This window comes from Notothenia rossii (assembly GCF_949606895.1).
Source record: "Notothenia rossii genome assembly, chromosome: 11".
NCBI classification, from domain to species: Eukaryota; Metazoa; Chordata; class Actinopteri; order Perciformes; family Nototheniidae; genus Notothenia; species Notothenia rossii.
In genome coordinates, this window is record NC_136910.1 from 57368364 (window position 1) to 57389433 (window position 21070).

At 39.2% G+C, this 21070-nt stretch overlaps 2 protein-coding genes and 1 long non-coding RNA gene across 5 annotated transcripts in view; 1 reads left to right on the forward strand and 2 right to left on the reverse strand.

Moving 5' to 3' along the window:
• Positions 1-1701: 1701 nt before the first annotated feature.
• On the reverse strand, positions 1702-8480 carry LOC307025081. Of its 3 annotated transcripts, none has more exons than XR_013804060.1 (5): positions 8408-8480; positions 5719-5787; positions 4986-5094; positions 4815-4887; positions 1702-4468 (listed from the first exon to the last, which is right to left on the reverse strand). It is a non-coding gene; the product is annotated as an uncharacterized lncRNA (long non-coding RNA). The 3 variants fall into 3 exon arrangements; XR_013804061.1 differs by having other exon boundaries at positions 4986-5129; XR_013804062.1 differs by lacking the exons at positions 5719-5787; positions 8408-8480 and having other exon boundaries at positions 1703-4468; positions 4986-5492.
• A 2350-nt stretch (positions 8481-10830) lies between these two features.
• On the reverse strand, positions 10831-14652 carry gng10 (guanine nucleotide binding protein (G protein), gamma 10). The gene is made up of 3 exons (XM_079659008.1): positions 14476-14652; positions 11442-11577; positions 10831-10931 (listed from the first exon to the last, which is right to left on the reverse strand). Exons 1-2 carry the CDS (start codon positions 14554-14556, stop codon positions 11452-11454), a joined length of 207 nt encoding a protein of 68 aa, XP_079515134.1. The 5' UTR covers positions 14557-14652; the 3' UTR covers positions 10831-10931; positions 11442-11451.
• A 2037-nt stretch (positions 14653-16689) lies between these two features.
• Positions 16690-21070, forward strand: part of nxnl2 (nucleoredoxin like 2) — a 4740-nt gene continuing 359 nt past the window's right edge. The window contains exons 1-3 of the mRNA XM_079660013.1: positions 16690-16810; positions 19120-19423; positions 20454-21070. The exon at positions 20454-21070 is cut by the window's right edge and continues 359 nt beyond it. Of these exons, the coding sequence (XP_079516139.1) occupies positions 19122-19423; positions 20454-20622 (471 nt within the window). The 5' untranslated portion in view covers positions 16690-16810; positions 19120-19121 and the 3' untranslated portion in view covers positions 20623-21070. The remainder of the gene's footprint in view (positions 16811-19119; positions 19424-20453) is intronic.

The window sequence follows — 21070 nt, forward strand, 5'->3', positions numbered from 1 at the left end:
TGAGTAAAAGTAGAAGTACTCAGATCTTGTACTTGAGTAAAAGTAGAAGTACTCAGATCTTGTACTTGAGTAAAAGTAGAAGTACTCAGATGTTGTAGCCTACTTGAATAAAGGTGGAAGTACTCGGATCATGTACTTGAGTAAAAGTAGAAGTACTCAGGTCTTGTACTTGAGTAAAAGTAGAACTACTCAGATGTTGTACTTAAGTAATTTTGTAGAAGTACTCAGGCAGTGGCGTAACAAGGTTGTGATTGGCCCTGGTGCAAATATTGTGTCCCCCCCCCCCCCCCCCCATTGCCCCAAACATAAGCGCACACTGATGCGCTCACACACGCACGGACATACACAACCACTGTAATGGGATGATACATGTATTGGCACTCATCAGAAGCGCCACATGTAAGCTATCAACAACAGCCTGCCCTGGCCTCAAACCACCACAGCCTGACAACGGCACAGCGAACTAAGAAGAGGATTAAACATGTTTCCTTGATGTTGGTCTCTGGGGAATGGGCCGGTAGGCCTACATAGACCGGTTGCTATAATATAGCTTTTGATCTTGGCGTCAGGGGTCTCAATAGCGCCATAGAGTCCCCTATCGGTTGGGGCCCTTGTGGGAACTGTTGGACCACCGCCGGGCACAGCCAAATCCAGCCTCTCCTCCTGGCTGGCTGGAGAAGAAGGTTGGACAGCCACGGCCACGGATACAGCTTCACTTGTGGAGCTAGATGGCAATGATGGTGGTGAGGCAGGTGAGCTATCGTTAGCCTCTGGTTCCGGCTGCCGCTACACGTCAACATTGCTAACGTTTTTTTTCATTTTTTCAATTTAGCTGTTACATCTCCTTGCTCTCTCTTGTCCTTTCTCTTTTGAGTGCTGCTATTGTGCTTTGGTGTGCTGTACATTATAAATGCAAGCTATTACATTTTTTATAATGCTACCGAACTTGCTGCTGCTAGCTACAGTACAGTACAGGTTGATTAAACGGTTCGCTCGTCACGCAAGGTATCACATGACATGAAATGGAGCAAGGTCATTGGACAGACAAATTACAAATTAATTTAGGTTGCTTGGTTACTTTGAAGAATGCGTGAACCGGTCAATGCCATTGGGGCCCCAATAAAAAAATATTTTAAACAATATTTCAAAAATAAATACGCCACTGTACTCAGGTCTTGTACTTGAGTAAAAGTAGAAGTACTCAGATCTTGTACTTGAGTAAAAGTAGAGGTACTCAGATCTTGTACTTGAGTAAAAGTAGAAGTACCAGAGTGTAGGAATACTCTGTTACAGTAAAAGTCCTGCACTCAAAATGTTACTCAAGTAAAAGTAGAAAAGTATTCTCATCAAAATATAGTGAAAGTAGCGACAGTAAAAGTAGTCATTGTGCAGATTGGTCCATTTCAGAATAATATAATCACATTTCTTTCTAGATTCTGTCTCAAAGAGAGTTTTTCGTGCACTTATTTCAAATCCTTGCACCTGCAACAAGTGTTCTACACTGAAAAAAACAAGGCTGTTGGATTCACATGATTTTAATATGGACATCGGTTGCGCATATTAAAATCATGTGTGCTCAAAACTATTCCATTATGTTAAAGACACACAACTATGTTATGTCAAAGAAACATGAAATTGTTATGTTATTGTTATATGTAAATATTTCCTTTAACATTAGGTATATTCATTTACCCTATGTTTAACCAACATGACTTTTTTATGTTCATTTTAGGCTTTTAATATACTCAGTATATTTCATTTGTACAGAGCCACATGAATGTTTTGTTTAAACTACATGCTATAGTTTTCTGTTTAATCTACCTAGTGCTCAAGGGGAACATAAGATTATTTATTTCATGTGAATAGAGGCATGTCGTACATTCTTCTACAGGATCCATCCTAATCTCTTATATCTACAGCATGTATCATAACATTTTAAAACAAAGTGAATAAAGACAAACACATTTCTTTGAACAAAATTCATGTATTTTTCTCAAAAAATAAAAGAATATTAACAACCACCACACATCCAGATGAGCTTTTGGTTTCTCCATCATGCAGCCCCAGGAGAATTAACAAATACATTGAAAATAAAGAAATAGAAGAAATAGAAAATGTTTGTGATGCATGTACAGATACATTATTGTGTTAGAACACAGCAAGCAAGCTTAAAGGAAACTATTCTCCCGACCAAAAGAAAGGTTTATTGGGCCAAATGGCAAAGAAAGGCTTATTTTTGTAACTCATTCATAGTAAACAATTAACAGAAAATGTCAACGACTAGCCGAAAAAAAGGAAATGCTCTTGCAAATCCATTATTTGAATAGTACCCTGCTAATATGAAAGGGCACTTTAATACAAAAAAGCAATGGCATTGCTTTGGAAAAATACCTGGAAGTATAATAATGGCCTGGTTTCTCACCACATATGCACTAAAGAAAGTATTACCAATAAAAACAAGAACTGACATTTTGAAGTAGCGCAATTAGTACATTCTGAAAATACATGACAAGTGGTACATTCTGAAAACACATGACCCCAGGAAAAACACACATTTCTGAAACATGTAAATCAATACAGCAAAAAGCATGAGCAAAGGAAGTGCAAGACAGTTGTATCGATGAAAGTCCAGTATGAATGCTGTAAAAGTGCACAATGGTCCATGGCAACAGCTCACTCAAATGGTTTGTTTTTAAACGCTTGGGCTTTCTTGGAGAGCATGTTGCCGTCTAGCTCCATTAACATTTGCTGGAGCACTTCGAACGTGTACTTCAGTTTAGGGGGGTCGTTCAGGTTCATTGCATACATTATTCCAAACAGCATGGTAGCAGCTAATGCAATGTTGTCCACATCAGTTAGTAGGCTACCTGTTGGCCTTCCAGGACAATCCCAATGTCCTCTGGCCTCATGGTGGAATTGTGTTTGACAACATAAAGTAATAATAATAATACATTTTATTTTTATGCGGCTTTCATTACACCGTACAATTTTAAAAAAGAAAAGAAAGAAAACGCTAATAGGCAACAGAACATGATAAAAACACAAACAGGAAATCATGGAGGAGACAGTCAAGTGGACACAAATGAAACATATAATGGGGAGCACTACAGTGAGTAGGCAGATTTGAACAGGTGGGTTTTTAATTGGGATTTGAATATGGTGATTGTGTCTGACTGTCGGATGTGTGGGGGGAGGGAGTTCCAGAGTCTGGGAGCAGTGCAGCTAAAAGCCCGAGCACCCATGGTGACGAGGCGTGGGGACGGTCAGCAGAGGAGGAGCGGAGGAAGCAAGAGGGGGTGTACTCCTGAAGAAGGTCAGCCAGATAGGGGGGGGGGGCAGGTTATGTAGGGCTTTCTAAGTGAGCAGTAGGTTTTTGAAGTTGATACGAGATTGAACAGGGAGCCAGTGGAGTTGGATGAGGATGGGGGTGATGTGTTCTGAGGCCTCGGTGCCGGTGATGATCCGGGCTGCAGAGTTCTGTATGATTTGTAGTTTATTGATGAGCTGGGTGGGTATGCCTGAGAGGATGGCGTTACAGTAGTCGATGCGGAACGTGACAAATGCATTGACCAGGACTTCAGTGTTTGATTGAGAAAGGGAGGGGCGGAGTCTGGAGATGTTGCGTATATGGAAGAAGGCAGTCCGGGAGATGTTATTTATGTGAGGTGAAAATGAGAGAGAGCTGTCCAGGATGACACCGAGGCTCTTAACTTGGCCAGAGAAGGGGATGGAGTAGCCATCAATGATGAGGTTGGAGGCAGGGGAGGATGAGGTTTTGGAGAGGGTGGTTTTGGTGCCAACCAGCAGGGCTTCGGTTTTGCTGCCGTTGAGTTTTAGGAAGTTCCTGCTCATCCAGCTCCTGATGTCCTGGAGGCGGTTGGTGAGAGAGGTTGGGGGGAGGGCAGTGTTGGGTTCGCTGGAAATGTAGACCTGGGTATCATCAGGGTAACAGTGGAAATGGACATTATGATGATGGAGGATAATGCCACGGGGGAGTAGTTAGATAACAAATAGGAGTGGACCCAATACTAACCCCTGAGGAACACCATGTGAGACAGTGGAGCAGCTTGACCGGTGGGTGCTGAGACGGACATATTGTTTTCTGTCTCTGAGGTAGGATGAAAACCATGAGAGTGCAGTACCAGTGATCCCAATGTCTGCCAAACGTTTGATAAGCAGTGGGTGCGAGATGGTGTCAAAGGCAGCTGTGAGGTCAAGGAGGATTAGGATGGTGAGCAGTCCAGAGTCAGCTGCACGGAGGAGGTCGTTGGTGATTTTTACCAGCGCTGTTTCGGTGCTATGCTTGGAGCGGAAACCCGATTGGAAAGGTTCATGAAGGTTGTTTTTGTCCAGGTGTTATTGAAGTTGGTCGGCAACCACTGTTTCAAGGGTTTTTGAGATGAAGGAGAGGTGAAAGTCCCACTGTAATCCCCTGAATGGACCGCAGAATGACGTCTTCATCTTCTGCCTGCAGAGTGCACAGTCACAAAGGGAACAGAGTGAGATCTAACAAATCAATACATATATATACCCATTACTAAGTCCCTGTGTTTAACAAGTACATTTGGTCAGATTTCTGTACTTTTAAGCCTCCTTGTTATCTGATATACTCTTGTCTGACCTGATAACAAAAGTTTCATTTCCTGTATCCGTTTTAAATTAAAAAGCCCTCTAGCTTTTCAGTGTAGTCTGGCTATTAAACAAAAAACAGGGATGTTCACATACTTTAGGCTATATACGATGTGGTGTTTCAATAAATACATATTTTAAAGCCCAACAAAAAAATCAAAAGGTCAAATATTACTTCTACTGACCATAAACTCTCTCATTGAGGTACACACACAGCCCCTTGAGAAGACATTCCCGGTCTAAATCGACATCATCAACCTAAGTGAAGGGGAATAAGAAAAGAAAGAATCTGTTTTGCTCAATGAAATGTGTACACTATTGACTCGATGTATAATTTCCTTAAAGTGAATTTTTACTTGAGTCATGTTTGACATAATACAGTTCAGACGCTGGCCTATCTGTCCTCCTCTCTTCTCAAAAACCTTCAGAAGTTTGTCAGATAGCACATCCAGCTGAGAGAGAAATCTTGATTGGAGGGGCAGGGTTGTTATACGCTTAAACTCCGCATTTATCAAAGAAAACAAAATATCACAGTCATAAAAATCATGAAATCATTTCATTTTCTAATGATGTTATGATTGTAGTTGTGTGCTAAATGTATTTACAAAATCACATACCAGGCCTATCTTGCCTCAAAATGCTGCAGAGAAACTAGTCCATGCATTTGTTACTTCAAGGCTAGCTTATTGTAACTCTTTATTATCAGGGTGTACCCAAAATCAAGTACGAACAACCAGGTTAGACTACATTACATTTAAATTAGTTTACGTTTTTTTCCAAAGCGACTTAAAATAAGTATTACTGTAATGTAAGACTACATATAAGAAACACCCTTATAGCCATTTCAACAAACAAAACATGATCACTTTGTGAAGGAGGCTTTATCACAGAATGTTTGGCTTTTGCCTCTCACTTTCTGAATAACTTTTGCCTAATAAATCAGAAAATGTGTATATCCCTGCAATGTTTGCAGTATGTAAATGTTATGAATAAATATTCAGAAATTGTCAGACTAATACCAGTTTTCAATTAGTTAAAGATCAGGTTTAAGTTAGTCAAGTAAATCACACAAAACATTTGAATACTCACCATTTACTACAGAGCCTTTGGAACAATGTTCAAAGCAAGGCTGAGGTAAATCTTCTCCACACCAATTACCTATCACAGAAAAATATATTTGAAATAATTTCATTATTCAGATACAAATAAAACAAAAATGCTCTGCTCCTTAAAGGCGACATTTACCATTTACCTTTAGGCTAATATGAACCGACTTCGGCCGAGATGGGCGCCTCCAGTGTAAAAAGCTACAGTAGCCTATACTAATGCAATGAGTACAACTTTGTACGGAGCCATACACATCAGCGAGACGTGCACTGCAGCAGCGCGCACCGCTCGTCATGTGACGAGGAACAACCAATCACAACCGAGAAACATCTCAACTTCCGTAAACACAAGTGTGCGGCAAATATGGAAGATAAGTTCATTTCAAAGCGGGTGGGTAACCCTTACTTAAAGATCTGTCCGGCATGTCCCCCATATTCATACATGTGCACCGCTGCTAAAATGTAACACAATCATTAATATCCTCCACTTTCCAGTATCAAGTGTCGCTTTCCGGGACACACCCCCACACACAATATTGTGACCTCTGGTTTGATCTGTTTTGATCTGTGTGTATTTACGGTATTTACATGAACACAGAGCCGATCAAAGCAGAGACATAAACACAGTTTTTTAGGGAAAACACTGCGGTCCAACAGACAATATTGTATCTTTAATAATTAATTAATTAATTAAAAGTCGGCACAAGAGTAGAGATGCAGAGCGGACCGACGCAGTAAAGTTCTACAGCGCCTGACAGCAGACATGAAACAATCATTTAAAACAAGACGTAGCCTATAGACATGCAAACATGCCGCAAGCTCATCCATCAGCTATGACTCCCCCCTCCCCACTGAGCTCGGTTTAATGAGCATAACTTTGGGCAAGGTTCATAGTTTTAAATATTGTGAATCAAGCAACTGTCGGACTTACGCTCTACAAATACTCACAGTATAAAAACATGCTAAACACAAGTCAATCAATATAAACTCACCTTATGATTTTCATGGCTTTATCCTAGCTAACACCAGTGAACAGTGTTGGGCAAGTTACTTCCAAAATGTAATATATTACATATTACTTATTACTCTCTTTTGAAAGTAATAAGTTACATTACAATATTACTGTCTCTGAAATGTAATGAGTTACACTACTTTAGTTACTTTTTAGTTACTTTCCCCAAAATAACCGCAAAAGAATAGCTAGGTATTTTAAAAGCTAAAATGTAGTTTAGTGCAGCTCATTATGCATCCAGTGAAGGGCAATGTGGTATAGCATAACAACTGTGTAGGCCCTTAAGGCTACTAACAACTTGTATTACAGGGCTTAGTTGAATACTCGATTCTGATTGTAAATTCTTAACATGTGACACGTTGTTAATACAGCAGTAGCCTACAGACCGCTGTCAAGGACTATAATGAAGGTTAACATATTGTAAATGAGGGCAAATATGATTTAAACCATGCTAATGATTTGAAATGGCAAACATTGAAAGGCAAAAGTATTATTAAAACCATGTAGCCTACTACATCATCACCTTGCTCCCATCATATACGCTGGGAAGAGAATATTTACTGCTCTTGAAAACTGGTATCACATCATCATTTGAGGTTGACTTTGTGACCTGGAGAACATTTCAGCTGCAACATCAGCTCGTTTATAATAAGCTTGGGATATGAGATATTTTTGTAGCCATTCGTGGTGAAGGCATCTGTGCTATTGTATGCATTATTTTTGACCCAACATTTGTACAGGCATGTCAGAATATGGTACTATTTTCACATGAATATTCTAGCCATTGTCTATTTTTATACCACAAGCTGCAAAATGACCGCCTTACCCCACTGTACAGGCGGGTAGTTGTTTCGATATACCTGGCACCTGCGGGCCGCAGAGGGGCGGCGTAGTTTCGGGCGACGAAGACTGCTGCTCTGGGCCCGGCGAGTCAGGCGGGAGTAAGCTAGTGTCCACAACGGAGGGTAGCGTGATGTCCGCATCTGACCTGTTGCTACTGTCTGCAGTAGATGCAGTGTTGCTGGCGTTTAGTGATGGTTGCTTTAACCATTTTCGTATAAATGATTATCCACAGATCAGATGTGTATCACTGCTGTGGAAGCACTTTGGAAATGATGCACGCGCAGCGGAGCAGGTCACGCGCACCTGACGCAATTTGTTGTTAGTATTTTTCGCTACGTTCTCTTTTTTGAATGGTTGCATAACGTTCAACTTCCCCGAAGATCTCAACGCGAAGCCTGAAGGGTAAACACCAGGTTTACTAATCTACCCGCACAATTTGTCCGGTGTCGCAATGTCTCGCTATGTTAGTAGGCTACATTCTTAAAAAACAAAACACCATTTAATTTCGGGTTAAAATGTGTTGTAACTGCGTTACTGAGCATTGTAACGGGTAATATATTACCCACATTTCATTAGTAATGCGTTACATTACTTCGTTACAGCAAAAAGTAATATATTACTGTAACTTCGTTACTTTTGTAACGCGTTACACCCAACACTGCCAGTGAATGACAATGTTTACAAATTGTCAGCTGTATTTACGTTGCTCGTTGTAACGGCAAATGTCAACTCTGCTTTTTGCAAACAATGCGTCTTGTGATAACCTGTAACTATGACGAACATTTGATGACATTAAATAACTTTAAATAACTTTTACCTTGTAGAGATGTTCTCGGGACAGAACCAGCTTACTCCTCCGATGCGGGAAGAAAAAATATGGTAGAACCCCTCCCCCCCCCCCTCCTTTCTTTAAAAAAGAAAAAGCTTCACATTTTTAAAAATAAATATATATATTTTTTGCTTTACATCTTGTCCATTAAAGTGCCATATTGTTCAGGTTCAATTATGAAACTATTAAAGTACGGGTTTGAGTCCGACCATATTCATTTATGAATAAAATATTTGTAAATAATAATTAGAAGCTGAGTAATCGGCTCCAGAGCAAGCTGCTGACGTATGTGCTCAGTGGGCGGAGTTACAGAGATAAACATAACTTTTTTCTTATTTCTTAACATGATTGAGACTTATAGAACGTACGGCCCTCAAGATTAAAATAGTTCTCCATGATTGATTCATGTTTCGACGAGTTATGTCTCATATATTAACTGCATATTTGCAAATTGAACAACCCCACTTTCCCTTTTTTTTCAGTGTAGAGGAGGATGCAGCTGTTAGGAAAGGAGGCATCACAGTGGGTTTTGAGACTCGCCCAGAAAACATTGTAGGCTACTGGGAGGAAAAGGAAGTGAGACAAAGTGGAAGGCGCCTCATTATGGCCAGAGACTGATTCTTTCATCATTTACACATATTTACATTGGATTTTATACAGATTTAAAATAAATTAAATACAAATATAGACATGAGTTAAAGGTCCCATGTCATGCTTACCCGTCCCCTTGTGTGTTATGTAGCTTTTTCTGCATGTAAACGGTCTGCAGAGTCACAAACCCTCAAAGTACACCCTGTAGCGAGTAAAACTCTAACACAGAGAAGACCTGTCTATGCTGCCCCTGAACGCCTCGTTGGACATTTCTCTTTTTCCATTGTTTACTTGCTGGGTATAGTGACGTATTTCGGGTATAGTGATAACGTAACGACTCCGCAGATGGGTCCATTAGTTGCGTTACGTCCGCGGAGCCCTTACATCCGCAGAGCCGTTACGTTTGGACCAATCCGCGGACTTCCTCACACACATACACACACACACACACACACACTGGGCGGGACGTTGCGAGGCTCGCTGCTGCGAGGAGCGGGACACTGTGAGCTGGCTCACTGGTGTGGGGTCAGCGACACAGCGAGACACCGCGGAACTCAGCCTGGGCACACACACAAACTCCCAGCCAGGCTGCGGGTGTGTGTGTGTGTGTTCGGGCTGGGTTTCGCTGTCTCGCAGAGGGGGGGCAGGAGCTCCAACAAGCCGTGTAGGACAGAGAGTGAATACACATACTATACAGAGATGCTGTATGAGAAACCAATGTGAGTTTGGAAAATTGCACAATATACATTTATTTGAGTAGACCTCAACGATGGAATTATGATCAGTAGAAATGGCCATGAAACGGGACATTTAAGACACTTAAATAGACCCTAAAGCACGCTGCATGATATCCCATCCCATTGTCTGGTGATTCATGTTTTATTTCTGGGATCTAACATCGCCTTTAGCTCTTGATTAAAGTCTAAAATCTATAAAAGCTGGGAGGCACTGTCACAATCGGTCTGTGTTCCTTATTTTGAAAGGTGTTCGCCCACTGCTGTCGCTTCCTGTGTGTTTCCCTCCTGATTCTGTTTACCTAGTAATTAGTCTTGCTGGTATTTACGTTCCGCTTGTTGTCAGATCCTTGATGTTGAAAGAGTTTAGTTTTTTTGGGCCTTGTTTTGCCGGACAATAAAGCATTTTTCTGCAAAGTAACCTTGGGTCCTGAGACTCTGAGCAGAAAGTCTGTGCAGTTTTGAACAGGAAGATCCTCGTTTCCTCTCTACTAATTTAGACTGAGAGTCAGGAAGCCCAGAGGTTCCTCGGCGTGATTTGTGCCGCCCTTTAAAACACACAGATAATCCCTGTTGACTCTACTCTATACTGCAGCATTACAATGCATTAGCACTCTAAAAAGCTGTGATTGTTTGTGGATAATTGCACTTAATGTCAGTTGATTTGGATGAGCACTTAAAACTTCCTAAATAAACTAAAAGTGTTTTATAATTTTTACATTATTATTATTTATTATTATTTATTATTATTTATTATTATTTATTATTATTTATTATTTATTATTATTTATTATTATTATGTATTATTATTATTATTATTATTTATTATTATTTATTAGGTATTAGGTATAATTTATTATTTATTATTTATTATTATTATTACTATTATTATTATTATTATTATTTATTATTTATTATTTATTATTATTATTATTATTATTATTATTTATTATTATTATTTATTTATTGTCATTTCTCATCTATTATTTATTATTATTATTTAAATTTGATTAATTAATATTATTGCGGAAAATTATTATTATTTTACAATAAGATTTTTGAATGAAGCAAACATGCAAACAGTAATGAAATAAAACAAGGCATTTATTTGAACAATTAATAGTTTTTCATCATAAATGTAACAAACAAAACAAAATGATCCTCTTCTGCAAGTTCCTCGTCCTCGCCTGCAAAAAATAAAGACCATTATTGGAATTCCTCATTTTAAATTCTGCTTTATAAACAATACGCATTACCTCAAATGAAAGCAATATGTTGGGAAAATACTGAATGTCCTCTTCCAACATCAGAGTAACATGATATCAAAGGTATCCCAACTGTAGCTGAGAACATGACAGGATGTGTGATTACCTAGGAGAGCATCAGGACTGTTTGAGGCATATGATAGCTATGTGATTAACATGATGATTCAGCCTCTATGGAGAGAGACATATGACAAGCATGATCATTTCTGACGTGGAGCTAATCTGAAGTAAACATTGAATACTGCTTTCTATTCCTCCATCTTGAGACTGTGTGACTCCCTCTCTTGGATATCAGCATGTGAAGGACACTGTTCAGGAACTAGTTGATGCTCTGTATGTGATGACTCCTTCCATTCTGGAGAGGATCACAGATACATGGATCGTGTTTTGAAGCTCAAGCCGGTGACATTTCTCGAACTCAATATAACTCACTGAGTTGTCTTCACACCACGGTGCAGGATCGAGGCTCTCTGAAGGGGTTGCTCCCCGTGGGGACCCCGACCAGAAGCGCGTCTTTAGATGCGTTCTGCAGACAAAACTGTTGCAGCTCCGCAGCCGCCTGCGACACCTACACAAATACACAACAAATATACAAGTACTTTTAAATTCTGATATCCAGAGGTGGGAAGAAGTGGAGTACAAATACTTTGTTACTGAACTTAAGGACATTTTTCTTGTATCAGTACTTTACTCCACTACTTATTTTTCTGACAACTTTTTACTTTGACTTCTTACATGTTGAACACAAATACCTGTACTTTCTACTTCTTACATGTTGAACCCAAATACCTGTACTTTCTACTTCTTACATGTTGAACACAAATACCTGTACTTTCTACTTCTTACATGTTGAACACAAATACCTGTACTTTCTACTTCTTACATGTTGAACTCAAATACCTGTACTTTCTACTTCTTACATTTTGAACTCAAATACCTGTACTTTCTACTTCTTACCTGTTGAACACAAATACCTGTACTTTCTACTTCTTACATGTTGAACACAAATACCTGTACTTTCTACTTCTTACATGTTGAACACAAATACCTGTACTTTCTACTTCTTACATGTTGAACACAAATACCTGTACTTTCTACTTCTTACATGTTGAACACAAATACCTGTACTTTCTACTTCTTACATGTTGAACACAAATACCTGTACTTTCTACTTCTTACATGTTGAACTCAAATACCTGTACTTTCTACTTCTTACATTTTGAACACAAATACCTGTACTTTCTACTTCTTACATGTTGAACATAAATACCTATACTTTCTACTTCTTACATGTTGAACATAAATACCTATACTTTCTACTTCTCACATGTTGAACTCAAATACCTGTACTTTCTACTTCTTACATGTTGAACACAAATACCTGTACTTTCTACTTCTTACATGTTGAACATAAATACCTATACTTTCTACTTCTCACATGTTGAACACAAATACCTGTACTTTCTACTTCTCACATGTTGAACACAAATACCTATACTTTCTACTTCTCACATTTTGAACACAAATACCTGTACTTTCTACTTCTTACATGTTGAACTCAAATACCTGTACTTTCTACTTCTCACATGTTGAACACAAATACCTATACTTTCTACTTCTCACATTTTGAACTCAAATACCTGTACTTTCTACTTCTTACATGTTGAACACAAATACCTGTACTTTCTACTTCTTACATGTTGAACACAAATACCTGTACTTTCTACTTCTTACATGTTGAACATAAATACCTGTACTTTCTACTTCTTACATGTTGAACTCAAATACCTGTACTTTCTACTTCTTACATGTTGAACTCAAATACCTGTACTTTCTACTTCTTACATTTTGAACACAAATACCTGTACTTTCTACTTCTTACATGTTGAACACAAATACCTGTACTTTCTACTTCTTACATGTTGAACATAAATACCTATACTTTCTACTTCTCACATGTTGAACACAAATACCTGTACTTTCTACTTCTCACATGTTGAACACAAATACCTATACTTTCTACTTCTCACATTTTGAACACAAATACCTGTACTTTCTACTTCTCACATGTTGAACACAAATACCTATACTTTCTACTTCTCACATTTTGAACACAAATACCTGTACTTTCTACTTCTCACATGTTGAACACAAATACCTATACTTTCTACTTCTCACATTTTGAACTCAAATACCTGTACTTTCTACTTCTTACATGTTGAACACAAATACCTGTACTTTCTACTTCTTACATGTTGAACACAAATACCTGTACTTTCTACTTCTTACATGTTGAACTCAAATACCTGTACTTTCTACTTCTTACATGTTGAACACAAATACCTGTACTTTCTACTTCTTACATGTTGAACACAAATACCTGTACTTTCTACTTCTTACATGTTGAACTCAAATACCTGTACTTTCTACTTCTTACATGTTGAACACAAATACCTGTACTTTCTACTTCTTACATGTTGAACACAAATACCTGTACTTTCTACTTCTTACATTTTGGTAATTTAGTACTAATAAGTACTCAGATCTACTTAGTAAAAGAAGAAGTACTCAGATCTTGTACTTGAGTAAAAGTAGAAGTACTCAGATCTTGTTCTTGAGTAAAAGTAGAAGTACCAGAGTGTAGGAATACTCTGTTACAGTAAAAGTCCTGCTTTCAAAATGTTCCTCAAGTGAAAGTATAAAAGTATTCTCATCAAAATATAGTGAAAGTAGAGACAGTAAAAGTAGTCATTTTGCAGATTGGTCCGTTTCAGAATAATATATATGATATGTTGTATAATGATTGATCATGAAAGTGTTCTCAAGTACTTTTGAAATCCTGATATCTTATGAAGCAAGAAGATCAGACGAATCCATCGACACCAAGCATGTCTGAATCGCTTGTTGGGAACTTCCAATAAAGAAAGTCCGAAGTATAAAAAATAAGAAATAAAAAAAGCCCTTAACAATTAAAAAAGTTTCCAAATAATTGTCTGTAATTGGTTCGGCTCTGCTTGTAATATCAGGTGGTTTAATATATAAGAAGTGTTATATTTTATAAGCAATTTGCATGTTTTGTATGCAATAAATGTTTTGTGAAAGACAGGATTAAAAACTAAAAACTAAAAGACATTTTTACCAAAAAAAAACAATTAATTTGCAGACAAAACGACAGATTACTAAGAATTATTTAGTGCAAAAAACACATTTGACTCTTGTTGTATTAGGTAAATGTATTTTTAACTGTTTAATTGATAAATAATATGCAACAGAATTGAGAAATGGAAAATGAAAAATGGAAATATAACAAAATAGGGAAAATAGGGCTGTAAGAAGATAAGAAAATGGGGAAAAAAGGAATATATTGTATAAAATAAAAGCAGAAACAAACGAAGTGTTGAATCGATACAGTGTAAATTAGGTTAAGTTAAGAAAACCCAAAGTAAACTCTTTTCTCCGTCTGTACCTTGATTCTCTCCACGCTCGCCTCCAGCTTCAGTTGCTCCACGAGGCGTCTCATGTTGGATACATTGGAATTCGAGGTCATGTTGCTGGAGATGTTTTAGGGCAGAGTGAGAGAGTTGTTCTTTGTAAAAAATGAAAGAAAAGGAAAGGACGTCCCGTTCAGTCTTTCCACACCGGAGCTGAGTGCACAGAAAGAAAAGGAAGCAGGAAGAGAGGAAGTGTCTCTTTCCAAACAACCTCCAACGAGGAAACAAGGAGATAAGGAAGCACAGTGACCTCTAAATACCTTCTTTACTTACTTCTGACGTTACAGCATTTCTGTCTCTACTTTAAAGAGTCCTCTCCTGCTGATGTTCAGGTGTATATCAGTGTGTAGTGTCTCTACTTTAAAGAGTCCTCTCCTGCTGATGTTCAGGTGTACATCAGTATGTAGTGTCTCTACTTTAAAGAGTCCTCTCCTGCTGATGTTCAGGTGTATATCAGTATGTAGTGTCTCTACTTTAAAGAGTCCTCTCCCGCTGATGTTCAGGTGTATATCAGTATGTAGTGTCTCTACTTTAAAGAGTCCTCTCCTGCTGGTGTTCAGGTGTATATCAGTATGTAGTGTCTCTACTTTAAAGAGTCCTCTCCTGCTGATGTGCAGGTGTATATCAGTATGTAGTGTCTCTACTTTAAAGAGTCCTCTCCTGCTGATGTTCAGGTGTATATCAGTATGTAGTGTCTCTACTTTAAAGAGTCCTCTCCTGATGATGTTCAGGTGTATATCAGTATGTAGTGTCTCTACATTAAAGAGTCCTCTCCTGCTGATGTTCAGGTGTATATCAGTATGTAGTGTCTCTACTTTAAAGAGTCCTCTCCTGCTGATGTTCAGGTGTATATCAGTGTGTAGTGTCTCTACTTTAAAGAGTCCTCTCCTGCTGATGTTCAGGTGTATATCAGTATGTAGTGTCTCTACTTTAAAGAGTCCTCTCCTGCTGATGTTCAAGTGTATATCAGTATGTAGTGCCTCTACTTTAAAGAGTCCTCTCCTGCTGATGTTCAGGTGTGTATCAGTATGTAGTGTCTCTACTTTAAAGAGTCCTCTCCTGCTGATGTTCAGGTGTATATCAGTATGTAGTGTCTCTACTTTAAAGAGTCCTCTCCTGCTGATGTTCAGGTATATATCAGTATGTAGTGTCTCTACTTTAAAGAGTCCTCTCCTGCTGGTGTTCAGGTGTATATCAGTATGTAGTGTCTCTACTTTAAAGAGTCCTCTCCTGCTGATGTTCAGGTGTATATCAGTATGTAGTGTCTCTACTTTAAAGAGTCCTCTCCTGCTGATGTTCAGGTGTATATCAGTATGTAGTGTCTCTACTTTAAAGATTCCTCTCCTGCTGATGTTCAGGTGTATATCAGTATGTAGTGTCTCTACTTTAAAGAGTCCTCTCCTGCTGGTGTTCAGGTGTATATCAGTATGTAGTGTCTCTACTTTAAAGAGTCCTCTCCTGCTGATGTTCAGGTGTATATCAGTATGTAGTGTCTCTACTTTAAAGAGTCCTCTCCTGCTGATGTTCAGGTGTATATCAGTATGTAGTGTCTCTACTTTAAAGAGTCCTCTCCTGCTGATGTTCAGGTGTATATCAGTATGTAGTGTCTCTACTTTAAAGAGTCCTCTCCTGCTGATGTTCAGGTGTATATCAGTATGTAGTGTCTCTACTTTAAAGAGTCCTCTCCTGCTGATGTTCAGGTGTATATCAGTATGTAGTGCCTCTACTTTAAAGATTCCTCTCCTGCTGATGTTCAGGTATATATCTATTTTTAGATAGATAAGAAGTACTTTATTGATCCCAATTTGGGAAATGTTTGCGTTGCAGCACCATCAAAAACAAGACAATGTACATTAGAGAAATGAAGACACAAGAAAAATAAACAGTCCAAAATATTTCTGAAATAGAAATAAAATAGCATTAAAAAGTTTAAAAAAAAGTTAAAAAAAATAAAATATATATATACCCATTAAACACAGATTTAACGAGATATTACCCCGTTTTTATATTAAAACATACCACATTTAATTTCCCAAATATACGTTCTTGGTATAAGTAATTACCTGTATTTACAGTCTATCGTAATTACCTGTCAAAGTTTAATATCTATCGTTCTTAACCTCATTTACCTGTAGTGTCCTCTTTAAGAAATCGCTAGTTTGCTCTGCGCATGCGCCAAGCTTGCTGCCGGAAGTTGCAGACGCGCAGTACTATCATTAGAACAGCTGACCCGTGAACACATGGATGATAAAGTAGACCCCGGATCAGCTGTAAGGAGCTTACCTGCAGACAGGTAAACACCGCAGGAAGGTAAGAGACGCACACACACACACCTCCGCTGAAATATGAGCTAAACACACTGAAATGTGTCGTGACTGCTGTTAACCTCTTATTTTGTCATAATGGCATTTTATTTCCTCATTTTTTCCTCCGTGTTTGGCTGTTTTTAATGAGTTAAAGTGTTGTTTTTTCTTATGATCACAATTGATTTATGTCATTATCTCAACACGAAAAACATATAGCAGGATAAATATGATTTAAACCTTTTATTTTCTATATTTATTCCTTGATAATGGGTCAGTTAATTATATTTTATCCTTCAAGTTGTTTTTAAGTTTAAGTTATTCATCTCAAAATAACAGGCATTTGTTTTTCAGAGATGCATTTAAAAAAATCTCAGGAAAACAATATCGTTTTTTTATAAACATTTGTAAAAAAATTCAAATATTATTTTCATTATACTCATTTTTTTAGTATTTTTTGTATATTTAAATTTGGTGTAAATACTTGGTTTTATTCTTGAAAAATATTATATTTCAACTTATTTCCTATTGTAATAATAATAATACACTTTATTTATAAAAGCGCCTTTTAAAGGTACACAAAACAAAAAACTAAATAGCACAAACCAACACAATATAATCAATAAAAACAGATATTGTAGTATTGTAGTTTAGAATCAGAAACAAATGTATCACCAGGTAGGTTAACGGCCCGTCCACACGGCAGCGTTGCGTGTTTCAACCATGGAGGCGGGGTGTCGTTCTTTCCTATGAGAGCTGCTCATTTGGCAATGCCCCAACTTTTGAGAGAGCGAAACGTCACAGATTATCCATCATGCCTGGCTGTCAGTGGTTCCCACGCGTCTCTTTGCCTCTGCTTTGCCTCTGCTTTGCCTCCGTTGCTCGCTTCGAAAGTTGAGAAAAAAGTTCAACTTTTCAAGCGTCGACGGAAGCGCCAGCCAATCAAATCATATGCCAGTACAAGCTCTAGCTCTAACCGGGGCGGGAGATTAATGTGATTGGTCGTTGGTCACGCGCCAGACACGCCCAGCTGCTGTGTGGACGTACCCAGCGTACCGTACCGTAACGGAGCCTACAAACGGCGGCTTGCGTTGTCGCTTGCCGGCGGGGGGGGCTGAAACTCGACCAATAACCAATCACATGAATGTCCCGCCCCAGACACACAAGCACGCGGTTTGATTGGCTAGAGCTTGTACTGGCATATGATTCGATTGGCTGACGCCTCCATCGAGGTGGCAAAAGTAGAACATTGCTCTACTTTTGCAGCGAGCACCGCGAGAGACTCTACGCTTTGCTCCCAGAATGCAGTTCGGCGAATCGTGACGTCACCCCATTCAAAGTGAATGTGCAGAAGCGTTGAAGCGGCAACGCACGCCGCCGTGCGTAGGCTCCGTAAAGGCCCTGACACACCAAGCAGTCACCAGAGAACACGCCGACTGTTGCGTTGGCGTGTTCTCCTGCGTCTTGGCCATGTGTCGCACTGGAACACACCGTAAAGACTTCAGCCGAGCACGTATGAACTGCGCATGCGTGAGTGGCAATAACTCTCCTTACCAGCAGGCGGCGGTAGTGTGTATTCGTCATTCAAAAGAGGCAACAACCGGAAGACAGACTGCGTGATAACCGAGAGAAGAAGAACAGACTGCGTGATATAAACAAACAACAAATAGCGTGCGTTCCATTTTCACTCTACAGCGAGAAGCTCACGGGGCTTTCCCCAACCTGTGTCGAGAGCTGGAGATAAATGGAATCTCAGATTTGCCTTCTTAATAGTTTGTCACTTCCGTCTCGCTTCTCCTGCACTGATTCGCTAGCTGAACAGCCAATCAGAGTGATTTCTTTTGCCGACTGCCTTTGGCCGACTGCCAAAAGCCGGGCCGGGCCGAAAAGGCGTCGGCCCGGCTGAAAAGACCCGACGGTGCGGGACACACCAATCTGAGTAGGGCGTGTCGACGCTCATCGTCGGCCTGACGCCCACCGATGCCGATAATTGGCCTGGTGTGTCCGGGCCTTAACACGTTCGAGGAATTTGACTTGATGTCGTGGTGCATACATACAAGTAAAGCAAAGATTTAAAAAAACACAGATAGCGAACAATTTTAAGTACACTATAATAACATTACAAAAAAATAAGAATAAAATATAAAATATAATAAAGCAGTAATCTTCATTTGAAATAGAATGCAATAACATATAACATATGTGCAGTAAGTAAACCAGATATTGTTTATGTTTGCAACACCCAAGAAAATCACTTGCATGTATATATATATATATATATATATATATATAACGAGAGGAGCTGTGTTTCTGCAGACATGGTGGAGGTGTTTTCCGGGAGGACCATCCTGAATAAAGAGGGGGAAACCGTGGATCCTGAGGAGGCTCTGAGGAACAAAGTGGTGGGGATCTACTTTTCTGCTGGGTGGTGTCCGCCGTGTAGGGATTTCACACCCATCCTGTGTGACTTCTACACGGAGCTGGTGGAGGAGAGGGAGCCTGCTGCTCAGTTTGAGATCGTTTTCATCTCCTCTGATAAATCTGCGGACGATATGGTGGAGTATTACCACGACATGCACGGAGACTGGCTGGCTCTGCCCTGGACGGACGACTACAAGAAGTGAGAGATGTTCAATGATTTTTATTTCTGAGATTATAAATATTTATTTTCTCTCCACGTTTTTTTTTTAGATATCAACCTACCTACCTACCTACCTACCTACCTACCTACCTACCTACCTACCTACCTACCTACCTACCTACCTACCTACCTACCTACCTACCTTGAATACCTACCTACCTACCTACCTACCTACCTACCTACCTACCTACCTACCTACCTACCTACCTATACCTGGCTAGCTACCTAGCTACCTAGCTACCTAGCTACCTACCTATCTACCTACCTACCTACCTACCTACCTACCTACCTATACCTGGCTAGTTACCTACCTACCTACCTACCTACCTACCTACCTACCTACCTACCTACCTACCTACCTACCTACCTACCTACCTATCCACCTACCTACCTACTCACCTACTTACCTACCTCCTCACCTACTTACCTACCTACTCACCTACTCACCTACCTACATACCTACCTACCTACCTATACCTGGCTAGCTACCTAGCTACCTACCTACCTACCTACCTACCTACCTACCTACCTACCTACCTACCTACCTACCTACCTACCTAACTACCTACCTACTTATCCACCTACCTACCTGCTCACCTACTTACCTACCTACCCACCTACTTACCTACCTACTCACCTACTCACCTACCTACATACCTACCTACCTACCTACCTATACCTGGCTAGCTACCTAGCTACCTACCTACCTACCTACCTACCTACCTACCTACCTACCTACCTAACTACCTACCTACCTACCTACCTACTTATCCACCTACCTACCTATCTACCTACCTAACTACTCATCTACTTACCTACCTACCTACCTACCTACCTACCTACCTAATAACAAAGTGCAAAATATTCATAAATTAAAGTCAAAGTATCTCAAAGTTTTCCTTATATCAACGTATACTTTATACCAATAATAACATGTTTTATTGAAAAAGTAAAATGCGTAAAGCTGCAGTTCTCAGGTGTTTTGACTTAGTGTCTCTTTTCTCTGCAGTGAGTTGAAGCAGCGCTACAAGATCACGGCGGTTCCTAAGCTGGTGATCGTGAAGGAGAACGGAGACGTGATCACGGAAAAAGGACGGAAACAGATCCGAGACAAAGGGCTGTCGTGCTTCAGCTCCTGGCTCGACGCCGCAGAGATCTTCCAGAACTTTAAGGGGTAGAAAACAAGAGAAAACATCCACTGATATAGCATCACAACCAAATAAATATAGTTCTACTTTCACTTTATTCAGTGGCATGACGAGGCAGCAGAGGGTCACAGCGATTTGAAAGAGCAAACTATATTTCTGGTACGAAAAATGCAGCTTTTGTTCATTTCATTTTTTCATTTTTGGGAAATTAAAAAGACAGTTTTCAGACTTAAACAATTAAATCTTTTTAATTCTTAATTTATTTCCCAGATGTAGAGGAATTTACAAATATATCGTGCGAAATCAAACCATGAAATGAAATAAAGTCAATTATTTTCTATATTTATTTCCAATTTTCAAATCGTTAAATTATTATTTTTATTAAAATCAAAATCTGGATAAACTGGATTTTTCAAAATACTTTTTATGCACTATACAATTATTAAAAGTATACAATTAAACAAGGAACAATCTAACT